Genomic DNA, 26,915 nt, shown 5'->3' with positions numbered 1-26,915 from the left:
GGTCTGCCTTCTTCCCAGAGGGAGGGGCAGGGGACGGCAAGGCTGTGAGAGCCCTGAGTGGGATGTGGGGGGGACTTGGAGGAGGCCTCTGAGGGAGACCGCCTGCTTGTACCCGAGCGAGTCTTGTGCCAGCAGAGAAATGGCCTCAGGTTTGGCCTGGAGCGGGCTCTCCTCAGCCCATCCGGGCACTCCTGCTAGCTCAGCAGACCCAGGCCCGGCCACGCAGGTGCTCCTGGGTAGGTGGCTCTGGCCTCACCGAGCTCTTGCCTCCCCTCGTGTTGTGACCTTCATTCCATTCCTGGAGGGATCCCCATGACTCCTGCTTTACAGAGGAAATGCGGTTGGCCCCTGCAGGTCCACGGCCCGTCTTGCTGGAAGCTTGCTGACAGCTCAGTGTGGTCTCTCTGCAGAGCGGGTCTGGCTACTGTGGGGTCTCTGATTTCCTATCTGTGGGACAGGAACACTGCCACTGGTGAGGCCCTGCCACTGTGGAGATGGTTACATTTGTGACCCTAAAATGAGGTGGTGAGGATGCCAGGAACAGACCATTTACAATCTCCAGAAAGGGCCACTTCCTGTGGAGGTGGATCTTTTCCCTCCTGCCTAACTTGGGTCAGGACCTGGTGGCTGCTGGGGTGCGGGATGTGGCAGGGTCACCATGGGGCCTCTGAAGCTGGACTGTCAAGGGCACCGTGGCTTCTGCCTGGTCCTCGTAATGGGACATGTGCCCTGGACACAGCTGCTGTGCTGGAGGAAGTCCAAACTCGCCCCTTTGGAGAGGAGCAGAGGCCCCTCCCGCCAGAGCGGAGATCCAAGCCCAGCCCCGAGTCCTCCTCTGAGGTCCAGGTCCTGTGGAGCCGTCGCCTCTCTGGGCTCTGCCACAAGGTCATGAAGGAGGTGCGTGTTTTTGTGCTCCCCCACATGCCATGTGGTGTGGCCAAAGCCCTGGTGACTGGACAGTCTTGGCGAGGAGTTTCCTGTTGGGAGCTTAGATCTGGTCTCTCCAGGGCTTCTCCCAGAGCCCGTCCTGCACCCTGAGGGATCAGAGCTGAAGCCCCAGCTCCTCTTGCCAGTGATGCATCCAGGATTAGCCTGTGCCTGGTGGCGCCCGTGCCTCTCAGCCTCCCTGTGCCCTGGCTCCTCCGTGCAGTGGGCGTGGACAGTGGTGGAAGGAGGGCCTGACCAGGGTTTCTGTCTGGACGTGGGGAGGGGCTCTGAGGGCATCTCAGCTGTGTGTCTGTCTGCTTCTTTGCGCAGAAGTCGGGGAGTGCCTGTCCTGGAGGGTGGGCATCCCCCAGGGTTGTGGGAGGAGAACCGGGACCCTGCCTTCCAGTGGGAAGCCCGAGGGAATCTCACCGCAGCCACCACCTGGGGGTCAAGGGCACTTGCCTGGAGGGTCCATGCCCAGGACCTGGCTGGTCAGGGGACATTATCAGCTGGCTCCTCCGGAGGGTAATCCTCAGTGAGAGGAATAATGTTCTGTGTGTGGCCACGGCTGGGTTTCAGAGCCACGGTTACAAGTTCTCCTTTAGTCTGTCCTGCTTTGCCAAGCCAGCGGACTTAGAGGCGTGGCTGGCCTTTGAGGGTGCCAATGCCTGCAGGGTGGGTCCGCCTGTCAGAAAGGCTCATGTGCACACTGGCAGCCGGACGGAGCACGGTGGTCCCAAGGGAGTTGGGCTCCAGTGCCGAGCTCAGGCTCGCCTCCTGCAGGCCTGGCTCCCGTGGTGCCTTCTCTTCCTCTGCTCCGACCGACTCCAGGCCTCCTGTCCTGCGCCTTGGGGAGAGAAGGATGATGGGGACAGGGCTTGCTTGCTTGGAGCTGGAGGTGGGAAGAGGCCGATCTGACGTGGCCGTTCCCAGGCGCTCTCATACTCAGTAGAGCTCGGGAGGAGTGCGGCCGATGGGATTGCCTGGCCTTTGCAATCAAAGCCCAGCAGACGGACGTTTGACCTTCAGCTCCTCAGCTTCCTTTTGAGCCTCTATCTGATGGCTTTTGAAAATCCACCTGGCAGATGAAGTTGCCCAGGAAAACAACACCCCATCTGCAGATCCGCCACTTCCTGCGTAAACAGCCTGTCCTGTTGTCTGGCCGAGGTGTGGAGGGGCCTGTGGGCAGCCTGGTGCTGGGCCTGTTCCTCACCCAAGCCGTTTTGGGGACAGAAGCGTGGTAGTTTCCAATCTGTTTTTATGTGGAGTCTGCCTACACAGTCTGTGCCTTTCTGATGCAAGAGGGTTCCCATCATTTATGTCAGAGTCAGCTCAGCTGACGGCAGCTTTATCTGAAAAGGCAGGAAAAGCACCTTGGACTGTCAGTACCCACAGAGGGTGAGTGAGTTTAGGCCAAGTCGGGGAACCCTCTTAGAGCCTTTGCAACTTGGTAGTGCTCTGCTCCTGTCCCTGGTTCGAGCTCGAGACAGTGAGCCTGGCTCAGGGTTTGGAGGGAAGAGGGTGTCACCTGACTGAAGGCACTGCCCAGGGGTGGTGTGAGCGAATTTCTCCAGCCTGAGGCCCTGAGCACTGCTCTTTTGAGATGGGAACGGATGTGTGTGTGTGTGTGTGTGTGTGTGTGTGAGTGTGTGTGTGTGTGTATGCCTAAGTGGTGTGTGTGCATATATGGTGTGTGGGTGGGTGGTGGGGTGTGTGTGCACAGGGATGGTATGTGTGGGGTGTGTGAGTGTAGTGGGGGTGGTGTGTGTGTGTGCATGTGTATGCATGTGTGTGTGTGTGTGTATGCATGGCGGTTGGGTGTGTAGTGGTGTGGTGTGTGTGTGTGTGTGTGTGTGTGTGCGTGCATGGGTGTGGAGATGTGTGCATGGGGGTGGGGTATGTGCGCATGGGGATGGGGGGGTGTGCATGGGGGTGAGGGTGTGTAGTGTGGTGGTATGTGTGTGCATAGGGGTGAGGGTGTGTATAATGGAGTGGTGTGTGTGCATGGGGGTGGGTGTGTGTGTAGTGGGGTGGTGTGTGTGTGCATAGGGGTGAGGGTGTGTATAATGGAGTGGTGTGTGTGCATGGGGGTGGGGGTGTGTGTAGTGGGGTGGTGTGTGTGCATGGGGGTGGTGTGTGTGCATGGGGGTGGGGGTGTGTGTAGTGGGGTGGTGTGTGTGCATGGGGGTGGGGGTGTGTGTAGTGGGGTGGTGTGTGTGCATGGGGGTGGTGTGTGTGTAGTGGGGTGGTGTGTGTGCATGGGGGTGGGGGTGTGTATAGTGGGGTGGTGTGTGTGCATGGGGGTGGGGTGTGTGTAGTGGGGTGATTTGTGTGTGCATGGGGGTGGGGGTGTGTGTAGTGGGGTGGTGTGTGTGCATGGGGGTGGGGTGTGTGTAGTGGGGTGGTGTGTGTGCATGGGGGTGGGGTGTGTGTAGTGGGGTGGTGTGTGTGCATGGGGGTGGGGTGTGTGTAGTGGGGTGGTGTGTGTGCATGGGGGTGGGTGTGTGTAGTGTGGTGGGGTATGTGTACATGAGGGTAGGGGTGTGTGCATGGGGGTTGGGTGTGTATACTGGGGTGGTTTGTGTGCATGGGGTAGGGTGTGTGTGCACAGGAGTGGAGAGGTGGGTGAGGGTGGGAGGTGTGTGTATGGTGTGGCATGTGGTTTGGTGTGTACGATGTCATGATGTGTTGTATGTGGTTTTTCTTAGCCACTGCCCCTCACCCTGTACATACACCTGGGTCACAAGGATCAAGGTTGCTTCAGCCTGTCTGGTGGCTTTGCTCTGTCTCTCTTTGTCTTCAAGGGAGAGTGTGCGGCACTGATGGGGGCCAGGTCTTTGTGAGGAGGGTTGAGGGAGTTCCTCTGGCTCTTACTCCCAGTGGTTTGGGGGAGCCTGGTCCCGGCAGCCTGAGGCGTGGCCAGGGGTTTGCCAGGATCCTCGGTCGGGAGCCTCTCCCTGGCGCGCCCCCCGTCCCCCCTGATCGCAGGGGTAGTTTTGGTTAGCTCTCCCCCTGGAGCCGGGGCCCTCACCCTGGAGCCTGTGCCCTTCTCCCGGAGCCTGGGAACCTAGGCTCTCCCTGCCCCACTCTCTGAGGGGCGTGGTCACCAGGAGCAGGTGCACGCATGGCTTCGGGGAGGTCTGCTTCTCTGACAAGCTGATGGGATCTTGAAAAGGTGCTGCCTGCCGACCCAGAGCAGGTGCTCCCTGTGCAGAGGGTAGAGGGGAAGCAGTACTGGCTGCCGCTGAAGGCAGTCTTTGGTGGTAACTGCTCTAACTTCAAGGTTATTTAGTTATTAACTACATGCAGGCGGTCAGCTAACCAGCGAGACCTGCGCTCAGAAATGTCGCGCTCTAGATAGAAGTTGAGCCATGGGCATTAATGTCGTCTCCTCCTGCTGGAGGCCTGCACAGGTGGTGGCACTCGCTGCATCAGCCTTGATTCTGGGATCTGGGAAAGGCCTCCTGTCCCCCAGCTGCTGGCAGAGGCCTGCACTGCAGTCCCTGGACACTGGCTGCACCTGGATGCAGGACCTCCTTTGGATGGGACACTCCTCTCTCCTGCCTTTAGAAGGGAGAGTGTCTGCCGAGCCACCCTCTTCTAGTCCAGCTGCTCCTGTAGGGATCTCCCATATGACAGATCTGGCGTGAGCTGCCTCTGGACCCAAACTCCAGATGGCAGGGTGCAGGCCCTCAGCGGGCTTATAGCTGCCCAGTGACCTCCGGCCAGCCCTGTGGGGCCCGTGTGGACGTGCCACGCCTCCCGACAGCCCGCCGAGTCTTGTCTGCCAAGCCTCGCTTCACTGGCTTGACATGGTAACCTGGCACACTTATTCCTTAGTGTGATATTTAAGTGGTTTTTTACTATAATTAACTCTAAAGCATGAAAAATAGTACTATTCACACTTAATTATCTTTGCCCTTTAGAGAAGAGTAATGTGCAAAGTGCCATTACTTGCAGCCTTTCAGGTTGTATTTGTCAAATGGGTCTTCCTGTGGAGTTGGGTGGTTTTGGCTCTTGAAGCCCATGTGCACTCTGGACTGTGTCATCCAGCTCTTGAGAAGGTCAGAGGGCATCTGCACTTCCTCCCGGACATCAGGGTGGCAGCGGCAGGCTCTCTCGTGGGCGGGCTGGCCCTTGGTGCTCCTTAGCTTCCATGGCAAGTGGAGTGACTTGTGGCTGGTAGGTGGAGGGTGGGCAGGTGAGCTCACAGCCCTGGGGCCACATACAGATCACACCTGCCATCTGCTCACCTTCCTTTTGCCCCTTCCTTCCCCCACCTACTCTGGTTCCGCCTCGTTATGGCCTTGACCTCAGGATGAGTGCCCAGAAATGTTCCAAGGTCTCAAGCCTAGGTTTCTGCTGGGACCTGACCTCCAAGACTCCCAGGCAGGGAGGCAGGGACACATTTCCTGGGCGTCCCTCGGCCGAGTGGCTTGGGTGAGCTGGGAGGATTAGGGTCCCCGTTGGGATTGGGGGTGATAAAGTCAATGCCCAGACTTAGGGAGCATTGAGGCTGGTCTTGAAGGCACGTCCTTGGCACTTCCCCAGGCTTTTGGGGGTTTGCGTTTGATGCCTGTCACAGCTGGAGGTGATTAAGTGACTGGGGCCCAAGGGTGGTGTGGGGACTTTCTGAGGACACAGGGTGTTAGTCCTGGGCTGGGGCTGGAGCCAGAGCAGCCAGAGTGGGTGACTGGGGACGCTGCCAATGGCGCGGCCTCTTGTGAGCCTCTTGCGCTCCTGGCGTGCACTTCAGCACACGCTGCAGCCCCAGCCCTGAGAGTGCCATTCGCCCCTGAGTAGCACGGGCCCAGCCAGCTGTCCAGTAAGCCTGGAGCGGGGCCTCTGGTGCCCTGGCTAGTGGTTGTCGTCAGTCCATCCCTGGCGGCTTTAGGTGGTGCTAATGGAGGCGCCAGGCTTTGGCCACTTAACTTTGAGTCATGTCTCATCTGTGAAAGCTAGTGTGCCTGGATTGTGCAAGTTTAATCAACAGTAGGAGCTTAACACCCATTGCCCACTTCAGAGACTCCCAAGGGAAATGAAGCAGGTAGTTTTCAGGGGCCCTGAGCAGCCATTGCAGTGAGACCCCGTCTCCTCGGCCCAGCTTGCTGCGTGTGGCTGTGAGCTCCCTGCTGCTGGTCCCTGAGGCCCACCTGTCTGTCTCGGGTCCTCACTCTGTGCTTTGTGGCTACAGTCTGGGCTGGGGCGCTTGCTTGGGTAGAGAGGGAAGTGGTACAGGGCTCAGAGAGGGGAGGGATTCTGCTTCATGGCTAGCCATGTCTGAGTGTGTCTCAAAGGCACATGGAGCTCCCTCTTCGAGGTGGCCATCTCCAAGTTCCGAAGTGCCCTCCCTGCCCTGCCCCTCTGAGCCTGCCCAGCACACAGTGCGCACCCTGTCATCCACTCGCCCTTGGCAACCCACGAAGCACAGCCGGAAAGCCACCTGCTGTTTTCACTTTGGCTCTAACGCTTGGTGGCTAGAATACCATGCCATCCTAGGCAGGACCATGCTGACGTGGAGCCTGGGTGTGGGATGGTGCATGCGTCCCTCCCTCCCCGCTCCATGTCTGGTGCTGCTTCTCATGAGAGCCCCGTCACAGGCAGTGACAGGGACTCATCCCCTGACCAAGAGGCTGGGGGTGGCCTGGTGTTTTCCGGGACCTGCCCAGAGCACCCCTGACCACGAGTCCTCTGTGAGGTGGGCAAGGGCTGCCCAGCCTCCTCTGCTCCGTCTTCTCCCTGGCTGACTTCTCGGGCCCAGTGAGCTCGAACGTTTCTCACCACAGTGAGTGATGCTGATATTGACTTCTCTGAAATGTGAAATCTTTCACTTTGCTTTAAAGAGGCTCTGTGGTGCTGGGAGGCAGCTTGCTTCAGGCCCCAAAGCGTGGGCTGTGCTGCTGGCGGGCTCTCGCTGGCGGTGGAGGGAAGCGCTTGGCAGTTGCTTGTCCAGGCGGCCAGGGTGCGGATCGAAGGAGGAGCAGAGGCGGCTGGGTGAGGTTGAGGGGTCAGCTGTGGCTCAGAGGTCACTTTGAGGCCCGGTACTTTGTCCCTGAATCTGTGATGGACACATCCGCTTGGTGCCAGGTGCCAGTGAACTAGGGATGGGCCGGGGCTTGGGGGCAAGAGGTGGCCAAACCCTGACCCTGGTGTTCCTTGTTTTTCCCTTCGAGGATCCACTCCAAGGAGCACTTCCAGAAGAAGTATGCCGTGGACAGCGTCCAGTATGCAGACGAGGTCAGTAGCAGCTGCCGCCTCCTCTCTGAGCAACTCCGGGCTTCAGCTACCCCTTTGCCCTGGATTCCCTCTCCTCCCACTGCCACAGCCCGGCTGGACGTGCAGGATGCCACACCGGACCGCTAGCCCCTCAGCAGTGCCCTCATGTGGGGAGAGCAGGTGGGAAACCTGTGCCTCACGGCTCCCAGGAGACAGGCCCCTCCTTTGCAGGGCAGTGCCCTGACTCGGTGGTGGAGCTGAACTCCATGGGGGAGGCTGTCTCTGGCCCTGCCTGGCCTGGGCCTTCCTGTCACTCCAGCCCACACCGGCACCCTCCCCTGGCGCCGGGGCCAGGTGTGGTCATGGTTCTGGTCTGTACCCTGCCCTTGACTGTCTGTATTTGTCACTAAGGCCTGGTTCTTTCCCCTGACTTTACTCTCACGCTCTTTGCCTTCCCAGTCAGGGTCCTGTGGCATCAGAGCTGGTTGGGACCCAGGGCGGAAGTTAGCAGCCCGGGCAGGGTCTGGTGAAGACAGCATTCTGCCTGGTTGGATTGTGAAGGAGGGGAGCTTTTGATGGATCTTTATGTATGTCGTGTGATTTCAGTGCCACATTATCCAGGAGTGACTCCTAGCATCTGAAGAGTCTGTTAATACTCCCGTGATCTGATGTATTGATCTCTTTGGATATAGAATCTAAAATAGTCTGAGCATTTATTTGCGTGTCCTTAACGAGGTCATTGCCTCTTACCTCATATTTCCCAGTGCTGGTGAGGGAGGGACCTGCTCTTCCTGCTCAGCCCTGGTCTCACCTGCTGATGCACCCTCCCCTGTGGCAGGTGTGTCCCTCCGGCCTCCATAAACTGCATCTTAGCATGACTAGGTTTGGGAACTTGACCTTCTAGGCTCCTCCGTGCGAAACCTGGAGGGGCAGCCTGGGACGGCTCCTGGGATGGGTTCTGGGACGGGTTCTGGGACTAGGGCCACCATGTCGGAGCGTCTCTGTGCCGCAGCCTTCCTGGCTTCCGGCAGTCATCTTACGACTGAGGAGGACTCGGCCTCATTTATGCTGTCGTTTCTGAGGAGAAAAGAGATCTGGCCTCCAAACACAGTAAAACGGGGTCTTGAGGGCCAGACAGGAAAGCCCGTAATGACAGTGTAAGTCACAGCCGCAGCCCTGCTCACAGTCTGTGCTACGAAGAGGACCTCACACGAGGGCTTCAGCGGAGGTCAGGGAAGGGGCTCTCCTCCAGGCTCAGGCGCCTCACAGCACCCCCTCGTCCTTGGTGCTGGTTCTCAGTTTGGTGACATTGTCGCTGCTGTGGTGCCATTTGGGCACCAGGGAATGGCACCACAGCTCATGTTGATCGTAAGACAGGTCTTCTCTCCGGGGTGGCACCTTCGGGCTTCAAGTATTGCCAGCTCCTACAGATCTCCTTGTTCCCTCCCACCCCACCTATCACAGGGAGGAGGCTGAGGCCGAGGCTCAGAGACGAGAAGGGCCTCGTCCACGGCCCGACAGCTGGGGCAGCAGAATTGGAATGCAGCCCCAGTACGCTTGGACCCCGAGGCCTGGCCCTTCACCTCTGCATTTTCTTTGTCAGAAATGAGGGTGCTGCAGGACACGTCTATGGAGGTGACGCAGGCTGTTAGGCACCTTTGATTCTCTGGCTCAAAATGGAGCCTGACAGAAATACAGGCTGCAGGACTGAGACCTGGGCCGAGGCACTGGAGGCCCCAGGCCTGCTCCACTGCGGAAGGTGACAGGAAGCCTTCTGCTGGGGCTGGGGCCGGGGCCGGGGCTGGGGCCGGGGCCGGGGCTGGGCCTGTTCTCCGGTGCTCAGGCCCATGGAACTTCAGGCAGCCTTGGTCTGTGACCAGCCCCAGACGGGAAGCAGCTAACGCTGTCTCCAGGAAGAGGACAGGAAGGCCCCAGCCCCAGGCGTGACCATCACCTGAGAGCAAGTATAACATGCAGGTGTCTGATGTTGCGAACCTGGCTGTCTAGTTTCCTTCCTCCCCATGATGATCCTGAGTTTCATTATGGAGAAGGTAGAGCGAATGGTGGTTCCGTTGAGAACGGGCGCCTAGGAGAACCCTGAGAGGCTCTTCCAGGCTTTGCTGTTGAGGTGCCGTGCAAAGGCTGGTATTCCTGATTGGGTGGGAGCTGGCGAGGTGGAGGGCACATGGTACCCTGGTTCCTAATGGCAGATGTTGGGAGGCACGAGGGTCACCAGCTCCGATGCAGGCAGGATGGATGTAAGAGAAACCACTGTGCAGCACAGCGATGGATGCTGCCTGCCTCTCAGCCTCGGTGTGACGAGGCATCAGGGCGGGGTGGGGTCTGTGGCGGGACCTCTGGAGAGGCAGCTCCTCCGTGGAACTGCTGGCCCAAGTTGTTAGATACTCTGATCATTCAAGAGTAGCTGCAGATAGATCCATATTGTTTGTGACGTTTCCTGATGCTTAAATTTTAGAAACAAATTCAAAATGTAAATGCATTGCCTACATTGCCAGCCAACGTTGTGCACCCGTTTCAGACTGCCATGGAAAAGTTCATCCAAGGGCTGATTCTTGTGTGGTGACGCCCAGGTCCCCGGAGCAGTGTGGGCTTTGTGATGGTCCAGAGCCCTGTTCTGGCTCCCCTGTGAAGAACGGCCTGCAGGGTTGGCTGGAGCTCCGGACCTGAGGGCGTGTGAGGTGTCCACAGGAGCCTTGATTGTCCATGGGCTCTGATGAGATCTGTGTGTGCTGTCCACCTCGACCTCCGGAGCGGCAGGCCTGCCTGGGGAGTCGATGTGGCGCTCGTCTGTGAGAGCTCATGGGTCCCTGGTGACCACACTCTATGGACGTGAGGCCCTGTGCTCGGCTTGTGTGGCTCAGTGGTTGAGCATTGACCTATGAACCAGGAGATCATGGTTTGATTCCCAGTCAGGGCACATGCCCAGGCGTGGACTCAATTCCCCATGTGGGACTTGCAGGAGGCAGCTGATCAGTGATTCTCTCTTGTTGATGTTTTTATCTCTCTGTCCCTAAAATCAACAAAAACGTATTTTTTAAAAAGGAAAATATATTATTAAAGAAAAGAAAAGAAACGAGGCCCCGTGTTGACAGAGCAGTGCTGTCCTGTGTGCCCGAGCTGCATTTCAAGCTGGCAGCACGCCGCCGTGTCATGTCCCCTAATTGTGGAGGCATGGCGTCAGGCTGTGCTGATGAGAGAGTAGCACTAATGGGTCTCCGTGGGGAAGGGAGGGCAGATGGAGCTGCTGGCTGGGGGAGGCTTGGCAGCCGCAGAGGTAACCGGGACCCACTGGAGCATGGTGATCAATAGAAGATGTGGCCCTGCCGGGACGAGCAGGCACCCGCCGCCTCTGTGGGCCGAGACTCGCCTGCACCGAGAGGGCTGCTCTCTCCTCCATCGCTCAGGGGCACGTCCTGAGTTGCTGCCGAGAGGAAAAGCAGCAGCTTGCACGTTTGTTATCCTACCCCTTTCTCCCAAGGACAGTAGCACATGCATCCCCAAGTGCCCGCGGCTCTCGGGCTCCGCTGCTGTAACTGACAGGATGTCCTGTGCTGATGAATGGAGACCCTTCACCAAGGTGACAACACACCCAGGGCTCGAAGCGAGGCTCCCCCTTTTAATGAGCCCCCCTCCAGGAGGGCCTGGGGAGGAGCAGGGACTGCGCAGAGCCGATCCTCCGTGCAGCAGAGGCGCTCTGAGCAGTTGCTGAGTCCATGAGGGGTTTCCAGGGAGATGGAGCCTCAGGCGCCGCTGGGGGAAGTAGTTGGTTCAGTCTGGAGGGCATCTGGCCGTGAGCAGCAGAAACCTTGACGAAGTATATGGCTTTTCCCCTAGAAGTTTCCACTGGGTCCGATTTGTTTGTTTGTTTTAAGGAAATAAAATGTTTAAGGAATTTATCTAAGGAAATAAAGGCTCATGTATAAGGATGTTCACCAGGACATTATTTGTCATAGGTAATCCTTAGAAATAATTTGTGTCCAACAGAAGAATGAGTGACTTATGCGATATCTGGCGAGAGAATACTTCACAGCCGGAGGTTTAGCTCTGGGCTGCACTCCTTTTTAACGGGCAGCCTGGCAGGTGATGGAGCCTGGAAGCCGCTCTCGGTGGTGAAGTCTGGATGTCTGCAGCCCGGCTCCGGGTGGTTAAACGAGGCGGCGTCTCAGGAGCCAGCACAGGCCGGGCCCAGGGCTCGCTGGACGCTCCGTCCCCGGCGGTGTGACCGTAAACACCGGGCTTGGAGAATATTTAATGAGGGAATACGTGAAGCGTGTAACTTCCTGCGATCCAAATGTCACTGCAGGCCTGTTTTTATGTGCAGAGATAAAAGGTCTCTGGGGATGGGCTTGTAGATGTGTTTTATGTTTTTATAGTTTTCAGTATCTTCCAGGTTTTTTCTGTGAGCCTCTCAGTATTAAAAAGCACATATATACACATGTCAAAACTATCAAAATGTGCACTTTAAATATGCGCGGTGTAGAATATGCCAGTGACAGCTCAGTAAAGCTGTAAAACAACAAACAGCAAATCCTCCTCACTCTCGCTGAAGCATTTCCGGTGGGTCTGGGGGAGGGGCAAGGGCTGCAGAGAGGAGCCTGGTCTCCGCTCGGGGGGCTCAGATACAGTGGGGGCTGCAGTAGCCAAGACTCAGAGCGGACTGAGGGGTGGGGCCAGGCGAGCAAGAAGGTGCTCCCACCAGGGTGGTTGGCACTCGGGTTGCAGACATCATGGCTAAGGCAGCATGATAGGCACTTAGGCCAAGGGAATGACGGCCATTCCCAGAGAGAAGGGAGTGGATGAACCTGCCTGGGGGCAGGGGCCTCAGTCCTGAGTCTGAACTGATGAAGTGGCTGAGATGGGGGAAGGCATGGCAGGCAGAGGCGAGAGTCCTAGAAAGGCCTGGAGAGAGGAGTTTGCATAGTGTGCTCAATCAAGGGGTTTGGTAGGAAGCCAGCAGCACACAGAGGCCTGAGGGCTGGGCTGGCCATGGTGGAGGGATGTGGATCGGGGATGCAGGCCGGGGAATGGGAGAGGATTGGGGATGGCTGACATCCCACAGGCTAGGGGATCACTGAGGGGCGGGAAGGGAAGTGTCTGCCCTGGGATGGGAGGCTAGTGGGGCCAGTGTCTAGGAGGCTGCATACAGGTCTTTCAGGAGGGACTGCTTGTCAGATGCTCGGAGGCACTGGCCTTGGAGGGTGGGCAGGCCTGGCTGCTCGAGCTCAGAGCCCTCCTGGGCCTGGAGGCAGGATGGTTGGTATGTGGGAAAGTGTGCCTGGCTTAGGTTTGAATTCCTCTCTGCCACTTTACCGGAAGCCCCTATTCCTCATCTGCTGGATGGGGGCAGCCACAGCAGCACCTGCTCTAAGGGTCTGCTCACCACACCTGAGCTGTCATTGAGTGATGGTGGCATATCGTCTCCGTCCCTTCCTTGGTTGCTCTAAAGTAGATTTTTCTTTTTAAACCTTTCAGATCGCCAGTGTCCTGGCCTCACAGAGTCCCTCCGTCCTCCTCACTTTGGTAAGTGTCCAGGGTCTGGGCAGTGGTTGGGGTTTTGGGAAGCCACCATCCGCCTCAGCTGAGCAGCCTGAACTGGCGTCTGCAAAGAGCGCTGGAGAGGAGCCCTGTTTTCCTGCTTTTCAAGGTGCTGCAGACGGAGGGCCTGCCGTGGGTGGGGTCCGGTTTGGCGTTGACCTGAAATGCAGGAGGAGTGGCTTCACCAGGCTGGGGTGGGAGCTCCAGGTCCTTCCCGGCCTGGGCCTGGTTCTGAGCCTGGCTGGGGGAGGCAGGCCCTCCAGGGCAGGCTGTGGGTGCCAGCAGCCCCGTGTGACGCATCTGTGTCTCCCTCTCCCCAGCGCGGTGTCAACACGGACAGCGGCAGTGTCTGCAGGGAGGCCTCCTTCGAGGGCATCAACAAGTGAGTGCTGGGGCCAGGAACTGCTTCCTCCATCCTCACCGCTCACACCTTCGCCGCAGGCCTTTACCTAAAACTAGACAGGAAACACGCAAACAGGAGCATGCCAAAGGGGGTCAGACGGGACACTTTGAGGAAATGCTGGGAAAATCATTTGCCCAATTCCCTTCAGCGTTTACTTTAAGGAACACTGCCTTTCTCTGTGAGCTCTGGAGTGAGGTGCAGGCCTGCGGAGTGCTGGGGAGCCCGGCCGCAGTGTCCGCACAGGCAGGCCCACCTGTGCCCCTGCTTTCCCTCCAGGATCTCTCTGAGCCCGAGGTCTTTGTTCTTATCCGCCCTCCTTCCTTACTGCTGGCCTCTAACTTCTCCCAGCCCTGCTGGCAACATCCCCGCCCCCCTTCTCCCCCATGTCTCCTGCCGCCCTAGCCCTGGGTCAGGACCCCCTTACCTGCCCTCACGCCTCATTCGAGCCCCAGGCCTAGCCCCCAAACCCTCTTTCTCCTCCTGGGTCTCTCCAGGCAGGAGGGCAGGTTTTAGGCTCCCAGTGCAGCGCCTCACCCTCCTTACCACTCGCACGCTGTGAGCACGGAGGGTGCTGGGTCTCTGGGCTGGGTTGGCTGGCCCAGGGGGGTGGGGGGGTGGGGTCTGTGTTGCTAGCTCAAGGCTACAGCAGACAAGCCCTTGGGGGTGCACCTGCTCCTCCAGGCTGCTGAGCTGGACAGCTCCCAGTCGGCTCCTGCGCCTTGATCACTGCCCCTCCCCCACACTGCTCTGCCCGTCCTCTGTCGTCCTTTGGTGGACTGAGGCAATGACAGAGGAAGTGCCTTATCATTATGTATGAGCCTGCGCCATGGGAATTGGTGTGTGTGTGTGATGTAGGGGTGATTAGGAAGGATTATGAACTCATAAATATGCAAGACTCCCCCTCTCCCCCCCACATGAGAGAGAGGGGGCAGGGGGAGCAGGTGTCAGGTTTGCTTCTTTTCATCGCTCACATCTCCGCATCCTCTTGGGAGTTTTCCCAGAGCAGCCATATCTCCCACGCTGGCAGCAATTAGCTCAGCTCGTTGAAATGCTGGCCATGGATGTGCTGTCTTTCCCAGGCCCTTGGAGGGGGTGTGTGTCTGTCCTGTCAGGCCTCCTCTGGCCACTCCAGCACTGCCAGGTGCCGGTGCTCAGTCCTGCTCACCTGCCTCCACCTGCACCAGGGCGTGGCTCTCTGGTCCCTGGCCGGCCCCTCCAGCCTCTGCTTCATTCTCTGCTTTGCGGGGAGGGCCTGAGCTAGGAGGAGGGAGCCCTGATGGCCCCTTGCTGGCCAGCTCTGTGACCTTAGCAGATTTGCCCTCTGAGCCTTGGCTCCCCAGTGTGTGGCGTGCTTGGACCTGTCGGGATAAAATGAGACCCACTCATCTGGAGCCTAGCGTGGAGCTGGTTTTCGGTAAACGGTCACTCGTGCCAAACCCCAGCAAGCCCCGCTGCCCCTCTGAGCCCCGTCTCGGTCTCTCTGTGCTGTGGGCAGGGAGGCTTCAGGATGGCTGGTTACAAGACTGGGTGTCGGTGAGCTGTGGGGCTTCGGGCTCCTGGTACGTGTCTTTGCTTGTCCCCCAGAGGTCTCTGCTGCAGGTAATGCCTGCTCAGCAGCCAGGACAGGTGTGGTGGGTGGTGTGGCAGGCCTGGTTCTTGGGGAGCTCAGGATGTAGCTCCTGAGAGGGGAGCACTGCTGGCTGCTCCCTAAGGTTTCCTGGAGAGAGGTGGGTTGGGGTGGAGGCTCACGGACTTCATCGCTGTCATCCTTACCCTCCTGGGAGTCGTCCGCCGTGAACCCAGCCTCTCCCATGAGCGGACCCAGCCTGTTTCCTGTTCCTCCCTGAGTCTCTCAGCCCCTGCCAAGAGCCCGAGGATCCGAGCTTGGTCAGCCCCACCGACATGGTCAGCATTTGGGAGGCTTTTTAGAGAACCAGGGGCTGCTCTAACTTTGCACATTCTCCCCCAGGAACTGGGCTGGTCCCTCTCCAGCCCGTGATCCTGTCCAGAGGCGGGTGACAATGAGGTGCTCCCCAGGCCCCTCACGGCTGAGCCAGGGATTCCTTACCATACCCGTGCGGGCGCTCAGTGTCCCGGCCTGGCTGATGTATTGCGTGTGAGAGCCTCCCTGTGTCTCTGCTTTGGGGTCCTTTGGCCTGCTTGTGGTTCTCCCTCCCCTCCTGTCCCCTGGGGGCTTGTCCCCTATGCCTCCCTCTGGCCTCCCCTCCCACTGTGCAGTGTAGTTCCACCCCATACACCGCCATGGGCCCTGACCCGGCCCAGCCTCGGCACCCAGCTGCCCACAGTGCTTTCCCCGCAGTCACATCTTTTCCTGGGACCTGGTGCAGCCCAGCCCCTGCCTTCCACCCACCTGGGCTGTCGGGATCTCCACCCTGCCACCTCCTGGCCTCACTGCCAGCCTGGGGAGGCCCTTGTCCTTGAGGCTGCTGCAGCTCAGCGGAGCTCACCGTCTGCCCTCAGCAGCTCCAGCTGTTGGTGGGGATAATTATAGCCTGATTCCCAAGCAAGAGGACTCCTGCTGTCCTCCTGCTTTCTAGTGCTCAGCTGCTTCTGTCGCCGGGTGCTTCTCGCTGCCCTAATGAAGGGCCTTGTGGGGTTGGGCCCTTGTGACTTTTCCTGTAACACATCCCATCTTGGACCCTGACTGACCTGCTTTAGCAGAAGTTCAGGTTTGCTCTCTCAGTTTGTGCTGCTGGCCGTCCAGGCTGCCCTCATCCTTTGGCCTGGGGAGAGGAGGGAGCTTGGCAGAACAGTGGTCTCCGTCCACTTCTGTCTAGGCCTCTGGGTCCTACTCCGGCTGGGTGAGCAGCCCGTGACCCCTCCAAGTGTGGCTTCGCGGGGTTGGCCGCGTGAGTCAGCCACACGTGGGCTCAGTGCTGGTAGGGCTGTGGGTTTGGTCCTGGGAGGCCTCAGAGCTCCCTCCCCCTTCCGAGACCAGACCAGGCCTGCTGCCTGCAGCAGGGAGTGTGCCAGGCCTTGCAGTGGTGGGGTTGGTACAGGAGCAGGAGCAAGGAGAACAGGGAGCCAGAGATGGGGTAGGAATGGTGGACGTGCACTGGGGTCTCCCCATGGCCTGGGCTCCCTAGACTCAAGGGGTGTGGCTTTGTCCTCCCTGGGGAGCCAGGGTGAAGGGAGAGGTGGGGATGGTCTACAGAGTGTGGGCTCTGGCCCAGGCCCTCGCTCCTACGTATGGCTGGACGGAGCAGGGACAGTTCCCGCAGGAGGTGTGGAAGGAGCAGGCTCCTCTGTGGGCTGTGGCCTGAGGAGGGGGTCAGGCTCATGGTCAGGTCCTGGTCAGGGCATGGCGGGGCGGGCAAGGGCTGGGGGGGGCGCACTGAGATGGAGGGACAGCTCTGCAGTCAGGAGGACAGGGGCTTCTTCCTGTGGGCTTTGGCCACCACAGCTGCCTGAAGGGTTGGCCCTGCAGCCTGGGGCAAAGTCAGACTTGCAGGTCCATGTCGGGGCTGAGGAAGTGGACTTTCGAGCTGATTGTTCTGAGAGAGATGCCGACCGGGAAGGGAAGGAGGAGGTCTGTGGGGGCTGAGGTGGCCTTAGCCAAGGGTCACTCACACATCAGGGTCATATAACTTAATGGGGAACCTTCCTGACATGAGAGCTCCCCTGAAACCAGAGGGTGTGTCCAGGAGCCAGGGGTGGGGTGGAGTGTGAGGTACAGGGCGCTCTGCTTTATACTGTTGCCCAACAGGAATATGATTGATACTTGACATCAGTTGCTTAGTTAGGACCTACTTACATATTTCTTATCTTTTGGCATTTACTTAATTGCTTTGCATATTTGAAGACCATCAGTTACAAATTAATTCTATTTAAATAAGCAGTTAATATGAAATTGCTGGGCTTGGGGGTTATTATTTCAGGAATATTAATATTTAAAGATGTGAATTTTAAAAACCACGAAGTAAAGGGACATTACTAAAACTCAGCAATTACAGCAAAATACTAGTCTGTGGTGTGGGGACCTTGGCTTTCTGGTTGCTGTTAACTTGTGTATCAAGTTAGTATTTGGGATTGGGCTTCTGATTGCGGCCCTCGGAATCTCCATGCGAGGGAGTCCTGCAGGGACAAGAGCCTGCCTCAGCCCCGAGGGGCGATGGGGAGTGGGGGCTCTCCAGAGCTGGCTTTCCAGGCGGGCCTGGCTGTGCGTGGGTTACAAACGGCAGGGAGGAGGCCGGCGGCTGGGGCAGGGGTGTCACCCAGCCCACAGGTGGAGCGCAGGGAATTCGCCTGTGCTATGATACGCGCCCCACCTCACTCCTACCCGCTCAGGCACTGGTGCGTTTGTGTTTTGTTTTTTTACACAATTACATGATTCTCATAGAAAATGCTAACTAGCACAGTGGCAAAAGCAAGGAATATCGGAATTTCATAGCTATGACTTAAAGCCTGGTCAACATTGTGGTGAATGTTTTTTGGACTGTTGTGAGTGTGTCTGAGTGTGTTTCTCTGTCTGGGTATTTTGCTTATGAGTGTGTGTGTGTTTCTGTACGTGCATGTATTTGGGTGTGGATCTTTGTGTGTTAGTCTAAGTCAGGGGTCAGCAACCTTTAAGACATAAAGAGCCACTTGGACCTGTTTTCGAAGGAAAAAAAAAACCTGGGAGCTGCAACACCATTGCGACATTTAAAACAAATATAACACTGCATATATTGTTTCTTACCTTAATGCTATATACCGGATCGTGCAGTTAGCTGTCAATCTGAAGAAAAAACGGATTTTTTCACTTAACAATGTAAAATATATTTTTGCAAATTAATAGCTAATTAAAATATTTAATTTACCTGGTTAATGGGATTTTTGCTCCTGAACCTCAGTGCACAGTGTCCGCACACCAGGGCTGTAAGATGTTACCTTCATTTTCACACAGGCTTGCAAGTTGTCATCTGTGAGGCGTAATCGATGTTTGTTTTTAATATAGTTCATGTTGGAGAAGACCTGCTCACATACATATGTGGAGCCAAAGATCGACAGGACTCCAAATGCATACTTTTTCATGTTTATATAAATGTTGGGGATGGCATTCCATGTTTCGAATACAAGTTTGTCCTGTTTGGGAAGGTTTTCAATATCACTCCATTTATGATTCTGAGCCAGAATGGCCTTCTGACGGGCAACATTCTCAAGAGTAGTGGCCAAGCATTTGAACTTGGACACCCATATATCTTTGTCGGCTATATCGGCCAGTTCCATCTCAAGATCAGGTTGACTTACACCTGCAAATGCAATCATATTCAATAGAGATGGATTGATCGCCAGGGGAGTGACAGGGAAGGATAATGTGTTTTTTTCCTCTCTGAACTCACAGAATCATTTCCCAAATGAACTTTGCATTGTGGTGATTGCAGACTTCAAATATTCCAGATTTATCGTATTATGACTTTGTTTGAACTCTCTCAAAGAGGGAAAGTGAGACAGTGTACCTCTCTGTAAATCTTTGACAAACATTGTCAACTTGCGCTCGAATGCCAAAACCTCCTCCAGCATGTGCAGGGCTGTGCTTCCTTTCCCCTGAAGGGTTGTATTTAGTGTGTTTAGATGTGCAGTCATGTCTACCATAAAATGTAATTTTTCCAGCCACTCTGGTTGTTCCAGCTCAGGAAAGGTGAGCTCTTTGCTGGCCAGGAAAGTTTTTCCTTCTTCCAAAGATGCGGCAAAGCGTTTTAGCACCTTGCCTCTGGACAGCCACCGGACCTTGTTGTGGAGCAGGAGGTCAGAATATATGCTTTCCACTCACTGTACAGGCCCGACTCCCAGTGACAGTCACACTGCAAGCCCTCTCTTTCTCTTTCTCCAGTCCTCTCTGTCCTCTTCTTTTTCCTTCTCCCTTTTTTCTCTTTATTGCTTTTTTATTATTATTATTTTCAGTGTCCCCTCTGTCAGCACCTCTCTTTCCCCTCGCAGCAGTCTCCTCCACCCCAGCGCAGAGGTGCACGCTCAGCGTGCCCTCAGTGACATCACACGCTGTGATGTGAGGGGGGAGGTTGGGCCAAGACAGGGACGCTGTGGTTGCCTAGTGACGCTAAGTCGCCAGCAACCTGCCACACAGAGTGCCAGGAGCGCCGGAGGCGGTGGAGGTAAGTGATACGGCTCCCCGCCCCCCTCTCTTCCCCCCACTGCTATCGGGTCCGGCTGGGAGCCACAGCAAAGTTTCAAAAGGGCCGCATGCGGCTCCGGAGCCGCAGGTTGCCGACACCTGGTCTAAGTGTATGTCTGGGTGTGTGTGTCTGGGTGTGTATCCATGTCTCTTGAGTGTGTGTACCTGAGTCTGTGTGCATGTACTAGGATGTCTTTTGTGTTTGTAAATATACACCTGTGTGCATTTGTGTGTCTCTGAGTGTGTGTCTGTTGTATACACAACCTTGTGTGTCTGTGTGGCCTCTTCTCTCTATGTGTATACCACCTTTGTGTGAGTTCATCTGTCATGTTATCTGTGTTTGTTTATGTGCTGGGTCACTTTGCTGCTTGGGGGTATGTGTGGATGTGTGTAAACGCACGTACGTTTTGTGCAGTGAAATTTTACTGGTGCGTTTGGCTGTGGAGGAGATAGGCCATTGCTTTTCCTAATGTCAAAGTGACATTTGGCGAAATGGGAGGCAGAGTCTGTGTTGTCGTCTTGATTTATGTCATCTGCTGCTCTCTCTGTTCTTCCCGCTGAAACATGCTGGCTGCCTGTGTTCTCTGGTATTTCACAAGTAGGGCTTTAATTCTACAGCATTTTGGTGGGCTTTGAATGGAGTAGTGTTATATGCATATTAGGAACCCAAAAGCTTTGGCCACTACCTGCCCATACCCCTTCTCTCTTTTCTCCCCTTCCCTGAGGTCCTCATCGGGCTCGGCCAGGAGTGGGTGTGGTTGTTTTTAAACACCAGTAATGAGGCCATGGAGAGTCCTGGTTGGTACAGCCTGCATTCCCTGTGTGCGATATCCTGACCGAGATGTCACAGGGCTGAGGACGCGGGGGCTTGAGGGCTTGCTGAGCGCGCTCCTCTGAGGCCTGTCCTTTATTCTGGGCTGTGTGGTGCTCCCCAGCTGTCTCCTGATGGCTTGAGCTGCGGATTGCACACCACAGTGTCAGAGACACGCCCATCTGATCCTTCTCTCTCCTGAGGTCCCCCTTTTTTTTAAAATATATTTTATTGATTTTTAACAGAGAGAAAGGGAGAGAGATAGAGAGCTAGAAACGTCGATGAGAGAGAAACATTGACCAGCTGCCTCTTGCACACCCCCTACCGGGGATGTGCCCGCAACCAAGGTACATGCCCTTGACTGGAATCGAACCTGGGACCTTTTAGTCCGCAGATCGACGCTCTACCACTGAGCCAAACCAGCTTCGGCCTGAGGTCCCCTTTTCAATTATGTTCATCCCAGCAAAAAAACAATTTGGCTTTATAGATTTTTCTATACTGATATTTGCTTTTTATTTCATCAATTTCTGTTTTTAAGTTTTTTTTTTTCCTCATTTCTTTAGGTTTATTTGTTCTTTAGCATCTTGAGAAAGAAGAAAGGGACATTCTTGTGATGAGAACTTAGATTATGGTTTTCAATGTTCTTTTTCACTAAATACATTTAGAGCTATACATTTTCCTCTAAGCACTGTTTTAGTTGCATCTCACTGGTTTTATTTTATGTTTTTATTTTCTAATTCCATTATTTCTTCTTTGAACTGTAGCTTATTTTCCAAACAATTTGGGATTTTACATTCTTTTTGTTACTGGTTTCTAGTTTAATTCTTCTGTAATTGGTAAACATGTTCAGTATTTTAATACTTCGAAGTTCGTTAAAACTTCCAGCATATGATCATTAAGATAAATGTTTCTTGGGTACTTGAAGAGAGCATGTTTTGGCTTTAGTGCTCTGTATATATCAATTAAGTCAGGTTGATTAATTATAATTATTCATATCTTCTGCATCTTTCTTGATTTCTTTGCTTGTTCTATCACCACAATGTCAAACGGTGATTTGTGGACTTATTTCTTTTCTCAGTCTGTCAATTTTATAAATGGGCTTTATTAGAATAAAATTTACATATAAGATTCATTATGTACATAATTCATAAGTTTAAAAGAACAGCTTTATTAGGATACAATGTACATACATTACAATTGACCTGTTAAAGTGTACAATTAAATGGCTTCTGTATATTTACAGTTTGAGCAGTTATCATCACAATCAATTTTAGAATATTTTCATCATCCAAAAAGAAACCCTGTACCCACTAGGAAGTCATTTCCCATTCTCCTAGCAACAATTAATCTACTTTCTGTCTCCATGGATTTGCCTACTCTACTATTTGATGTAAATAGATCATGCAATATGTGGCCTTCATATCTGGCTTCTTTCATTTAGTGTGTTTTCAAAGGTCATTCATGTTGTAGCATGAATCAGTTTTGCTCATTTTTATAGCTGAAAAAAATATTGTAGTCTAGACACATACCATATTATGTTTGAATGTTTATCAGTTGATGAACACTTGGTTGCTCCCACCTTTTAGCTGTTAAGAATAATGCTGCTGCCAAAACCTGTTTGGCTCAGTGGATAGAGCGTCGGTTCGCAGACTGAGGGTCCCAGGTTCGATTTCCATCAAGGGCATGTACCTTGGTTGCAGGCACATCCCCAGTGCGGGGTGTGCAGGAGGCAGCTGATCGATGTTTCTCTTTCATCGATGTTTCTAATTCTCTGTCCCTCTACCTTCCTCTCTATAAAAAAAATCAATAAAATATATATTTAAAAAAAAAGAATAATGCTGCTGTGGACATTGATATACAAGTTTTTGCGTGAACATATGCATTCATTTCCCTTGTATATATTCCTAGGAATGGAATTTCTGAGACCTATGGTAACTCTGTTATATTTGTTGAGGAATTGTCAAACTAACTTACATTCCCTCAACAACACTTGTTATTATCTATCTTTTTTATTGTAGCCATGTAAGTGGCTGTGCAATAGTATCTCATTATAGTTTTTATTTGTGTTTTCCTGATAGCTAACAGTGAGCATCTTTTCTTGTTTACCACACGCATATCTCCTTTAGAGAAATGTCTGTTTAGATCCTTTTCCCATTTTTAAATTGTGTTGTAATTTTATTATTGTACTAGAGGCCCGGATTTATGCACTGGTGGGGTCCCTTGGCCTGGCTTGTGCCCTCTTGCAATCTGGGTCCCCTCGGGGGATGTCAGAGAGCCAGTTTCACCCGATCCCCTGTCTTTATGCCAGTGCCTTTATTAACTTTTGCTCTAATCTTTATTTTTATGTTCCTTTGTCTTGCTTTGGGTTTAGTTTATTCTTTTTTAGTTTCTTAAGATGGAAGGCTAGGTCATTGAGTTGAAATAACTTGCTTCCTTTTTAATATAGGCATTTACAGCTATAAATTCCTCTCTAACCACAGTGTTAGCTACTAACTATACACTTAGGTATGTTGTATTTTTTGTTTCCATTTTTTTTCATAGTATTTTTAGTTCCCTTTGTGATTTCTTCATTGACCTATTTATTGGCCCATATTTAGGAGTGTATACTTTGATTTTCACATACCTGTAAATTTTCCTTCTGTTATTGATTCTAATTTCATCCCAATGTGGTTGGAGGACATACTTAGTATGAATCAATCCTTTTAATTTGGGGGGGAGTTATTTTATGGCCTAACATATGGTCTGTGAGGAGAATGTTCCATGAGCACTTGAGAAAATGGATTATGGCCGAAACTGGTTTGGCTCAATGGATAGAGCGTCGGCTGGGGGACTGAAGGGTCCCGGGTTCGATTCCGGTCAAGGGCATGTACCTTGGTTGCGGGCATATCCCCAGTAGGGGGTGTGCAAGAGGCAGCTGATCGATGACTCTCTCTCATCGATGTTTCTAACTCTCTATCTCTCTCCCTTCCTCTCTGGACAAAATCAATAAAATATATTAAAAAAAAAAAAAAGAAAAAAAGAAAATGGATTATGCTCTTGGATAGTCTGTTAGGTCTAATTGGTTTGTAATGTTGTTCTAGTCTTCTGTTTTCTTGTTGATCTTCTTTCTAGTTGTTCTATTCATTACTTCAAGTATTAAACTCTCCAACTATTGTAAATTGTCCATTTTCCATTTAATCTGTCAGGTTTTGATTCTTTTATCTTGGAGAGATGTTGTTAGGTGCATATATGTTTATAATTATTATATCTACTTCATGAATTTTCCATTTTATCAATATAAAATGTTCTTTTATTGTGTTTAGTAAAACTTTTCATCTTATGCTTATTTTGTCCTTTTTTGGTCTTTTTTTGTCTTTTTTGTTTGATGTCTTTTTTGGTTTCTGTTTGCATGACAGATGCAATTTGACTTTTTTAAAAAAATATTTTATTATTTATTTATTTATTTATTTTTTTTTTACAGAGAGAAAGGGGAGAGAGATAGAGAGTTAGAAAAATTAATGAAAGAGAAACATCAATCATCTGCCTCCTGCACACCCCCTACTAGGGATTTACACACAACAAAGATACATGCCCGTGACCGAAATCGAACCTGGGACCCTTCAGTCTGCAGGCTGACGCTCTATTCACTGAGCCAAACCACTTAGGGCACACCTTGATTTTATGATGGGGCTAAATTCTGGTAAGCCAGTAGAAGTTGAAAATACATCTAATACACTACCCTACTGAACTACATAGCTTAGCCTAGCCTATCTTAGATGTGCTCAAACCCCTTCTGTTATCCTAAAGTCGGGCAGTGATCTTGAGTTTTATCTCAAAAGTGATTGCTTTTCTCCTTTTCTTCTCACCAGGAAGCAGTAAACACAGATGTGCGTTTTGTAGACATGTTAGGGTACAAAACACAATATCCCAAAAGCAGTGGCAATACAGTACACTGTGGAGTATCAGTTATTTACCCTTGTGACCATGTCGCTGACTAGGAGCTGTGACTCACTGCCTGTGCCCAGCATCATGAGAGAGAATTGTACTGCATGTCAGTAGCCCGGGGAAAGATCAACATTCAGAATTTGAAATACAGTTTCTGCTGAATGCTTATTCCTTTCACGCTGTCAGAGTCGAAAAATCATGTCAAACCATTGAAAGTTGGGGACCATATGTATATCTTTTTCCATCCTTTCACGGATTTGTCTTTGAATCTAAAGCTTCTTTAGCTCTTTGCCGCATCTACTGTGAGGATGAAGACCATTCTCAGCATCAGACTGTCGACATTTTAGAAAATGTGGACATCTCTCTGAAGGGACACATCGTTATTGTAGAGGGCCAGAGGCACCCTTCAGAGGGGCTTCTCTCACATCGATGTAGAACTCAGCCTCTTTGGAATGAAAAGGAAGAAGAGGCTCTGGGTTGACAAATGGTGAAGTAGAATGGCTTCATGTACAGGACATCATCAATGGTGTACTGGGTTTCTGTTACAAGGTGAGGTCTGTGTGCATCCACTTCCCATTGTTATTCCGGAGATTGGTTCTTTTGTTGAAATCAGAAATTTCTTGGGCAAAAAAAATACATCTACAGGGTTTGGATAAGGTTAAGTGTTTCTTATTCAGTATCTTAAGCCCAAAAAGATGAGTTAATTCTTGAAGGAAATGACATTGAACTTGTATCAAATTCAGCTGCTTTGATTCAGCAAGCCAGAACAGTTGAAAAGAGGATATGAGAAAATTTTGGGATGGTATCTATGCTTCTGAAAAAGGAACAGTTCATCAGGCTGATGAATATAGAGATCTAAGTTGTCTAGCCTATAGAAATAGCTAGGTGATGATTCCTCAGATTTATTTGTGATATTTTAAAGATGCAGTAAGAAGCCATGTATTGGGGAAATAATAAAATGTGTCTCTTTAGAACATGTAGTTAGTACATATTTATTTTTATTCATTCTGCCAATCCCTGCCTTTTAATTGGATAATTAATCCATTTACATCTAAAGTAATTACTGATAAGGAAGAGCTTTCTTCTGCTATTTTGTTTTTTATTCCATATATCATATGTTGTTTTATTCCTCAGCTTCTCCACTGCTACTTTCTTTTGATTTATTTGATTTTTTGGTAGTATATGGTTTTGGTTTTTTTCTCATCTCCTTTTCTGTATGTTCTAGTTATTTTATCAGTTGTTACCCAGGGGATTACAGATGATTTCTTAAACTTATATGTAACAATCTAGTTTGCATTAATGTCAACTTAATTTCAATAGTATATAAAAACTTTTCTCCTAAATAGTTCCATTTCCCCTCTCCTTTGTGCTGTTATTGGATACAGATCATATATCTATCTATTTTATGCTTATCAATACAGATTTACAATTATTTCTTTACGTAGTTGTTTTTTAAGTCGATAGAAGAAAAGATATAAAAAAATTCATTTATACTGTCTTTATACTTGATCATGTAACTACCTTTACCAGTGCTCTTTTTTACTTCATGTTGATTTATACTACTCTCTATTATCCTTTCATTATATTTTGAAAGGTTTCTTTTGGTATTTCTTGTAGCACAGGTATCCTAGCAATGAATTATCTTGGTTTTGTTCATCTTGGTTTTGTTTTAATTTCTGCTTCATTTTTGAAGCACAACTTTGCTGAACATAGAATCTTGGTTGACAGTTTTTTCTTTCAGCACTTTTCATATGGCATCCCACTGCCTTCTGACCTCTTTAGTTTCTGATAAGAAAGCAGCCACCAATCTCTTTTTAAAAATATTTTTTTATTGCTTTCAGAAAGGAAGGAAGAGGGAAAGAGAGATATAAACATTAATGATGAGAGATAATCATTGATCAGCTGCCTCCTGTATGCCTCCTACTGGGGATTGAGCCTGCAACCTGGGTATGTGCCCTGACCAGGAATTGAACCTTCTGGTTCATAGATCAACACTCAACCACTGAGCCATGCCAGCCGGGCAGCAGCCACCAATCTTATTGAAGATTCCCTGTATGTGATGAATTGCTTTTCTCTTGTTACTTTTAAGATTCTCTCTTTGTCTTTTATCAGTTTGATTATGATGTGTCTAGGTGTAGATCTCTTTAATTTATCCCATTTGGAGTTCATTTAGCTTTATGCATGTGTAGATTAATGTTTTTTATTAAGTTGGCAAAGTTTGAGGTCATTATATTTTTCAAATATTCTTCTGCTTCTTTCTCCATTTCTTCTGAGACACCCATTGTGCATATGTTGCTAAACTGTCTGCCTAGCAAGGATGGAAGATGACAGCTTGTTCCCCAATTGGTTACAACATATGTCTGCTGCAGGAATAAACAGCAGCCTTATATGGGCTAGCAAGTCATTAAATTAAAGTTTGGGGCCCTCTTTTGGTCATGTATTGAATGAGGTATTTCTTGCTGGGAGATGATAGACCTAATGAACTTGATTTGTTTTTCCTCTGTAGGTTCAATGTCAACAACACCATTCTTCATCCAGAGATTGTGGAATGGTAAGTACAACCTGTGGCTACCTTGACTGTTCATTGTGCTCAGCTCAGGCAGGTGAGAGACCCTGCTGTTCCTGCCTACTCCCACTCAGAGAGCCCATCAGACAAGCCAGTTCCCAGATCTTCTCTCAGAGTCTTCTGTCTTCTTTGGTTTATTTTTTGTTTGTTTGTTTGTTTGTTTGTCTGTTGGTTTGTTTTTTTTTTGAAAAAGCATGAGTCATTTGAATGTCAATGAAATTTCACTTATCTTCTCCTTTATTTTCAGTCTTTTGAAGCTCCTACTAAAAATAAGCCAACTGTTGGTAGCTCAGTTAAAGTAGATAGTGAAAAGACTAAAAATAAATATCAGACACACGACCAGAAAGGTAAACATGTTTCCTCACGTCATGTACCTATC

At 51.6% G+C, this 26,915-nt stretch overlaps 1 protein-coding gene and 1 pseudogene across 2 annotated transcripts in view; both read left to right on the top strand.

The window, feature by feature from the left end:
• Positions 1-26,915, top strand: part of PEPD (peptidase D) — a 110,943-nt gene that overhangs the window by 13,695 nt on the left and 70,333 nt on the right. Inside the window, exons 4-7 of the mRNA XM_084905647.1 lie at positions 7,101-7,164; positions 12,637-12,684; positions 13,020-13,081; positions 26,477-26,521. Coding sequence (XP_084761773.1) covers positions 7,101-7,164; positions 12,637-12,684; positions 13,020-13,081; positions 26,477-26,521 — 219 coding nt within the window. The remainder of the gene's footprint in view (positions 1-7,100; positions 7,165-12,636; positions 12,685-13,019; positions 13,082-26,476; positions 26,522-26,915) is intronic.
• On the top strand, positions 24,279-24,855 carry LOC311633771 (large ribosomal subunit protein uL6-like; annotated as a pseudogene). Its single transcript has one exon. The product of its transcript is annotated as a large ribosomal subunit protein uL6-like (transcript).

Source organism: Pipistrellus hanaki, assembly GCF_964339955.1.
Source record: "Pipistrellus hanaki genome assembly, chromosome: 15".
In the NCBI taxonomy this organism is placed as follows: domain Eukaryota; kingdom Metazoa; phylum Chordata; class Mammalia; order Chiroptera; family Vespertilionidae; genus Pipistrellus; species Pipistrellus hanaki.
This window is presented reverse-complemented; position numbering and strand designations above follow the sequence as displayed.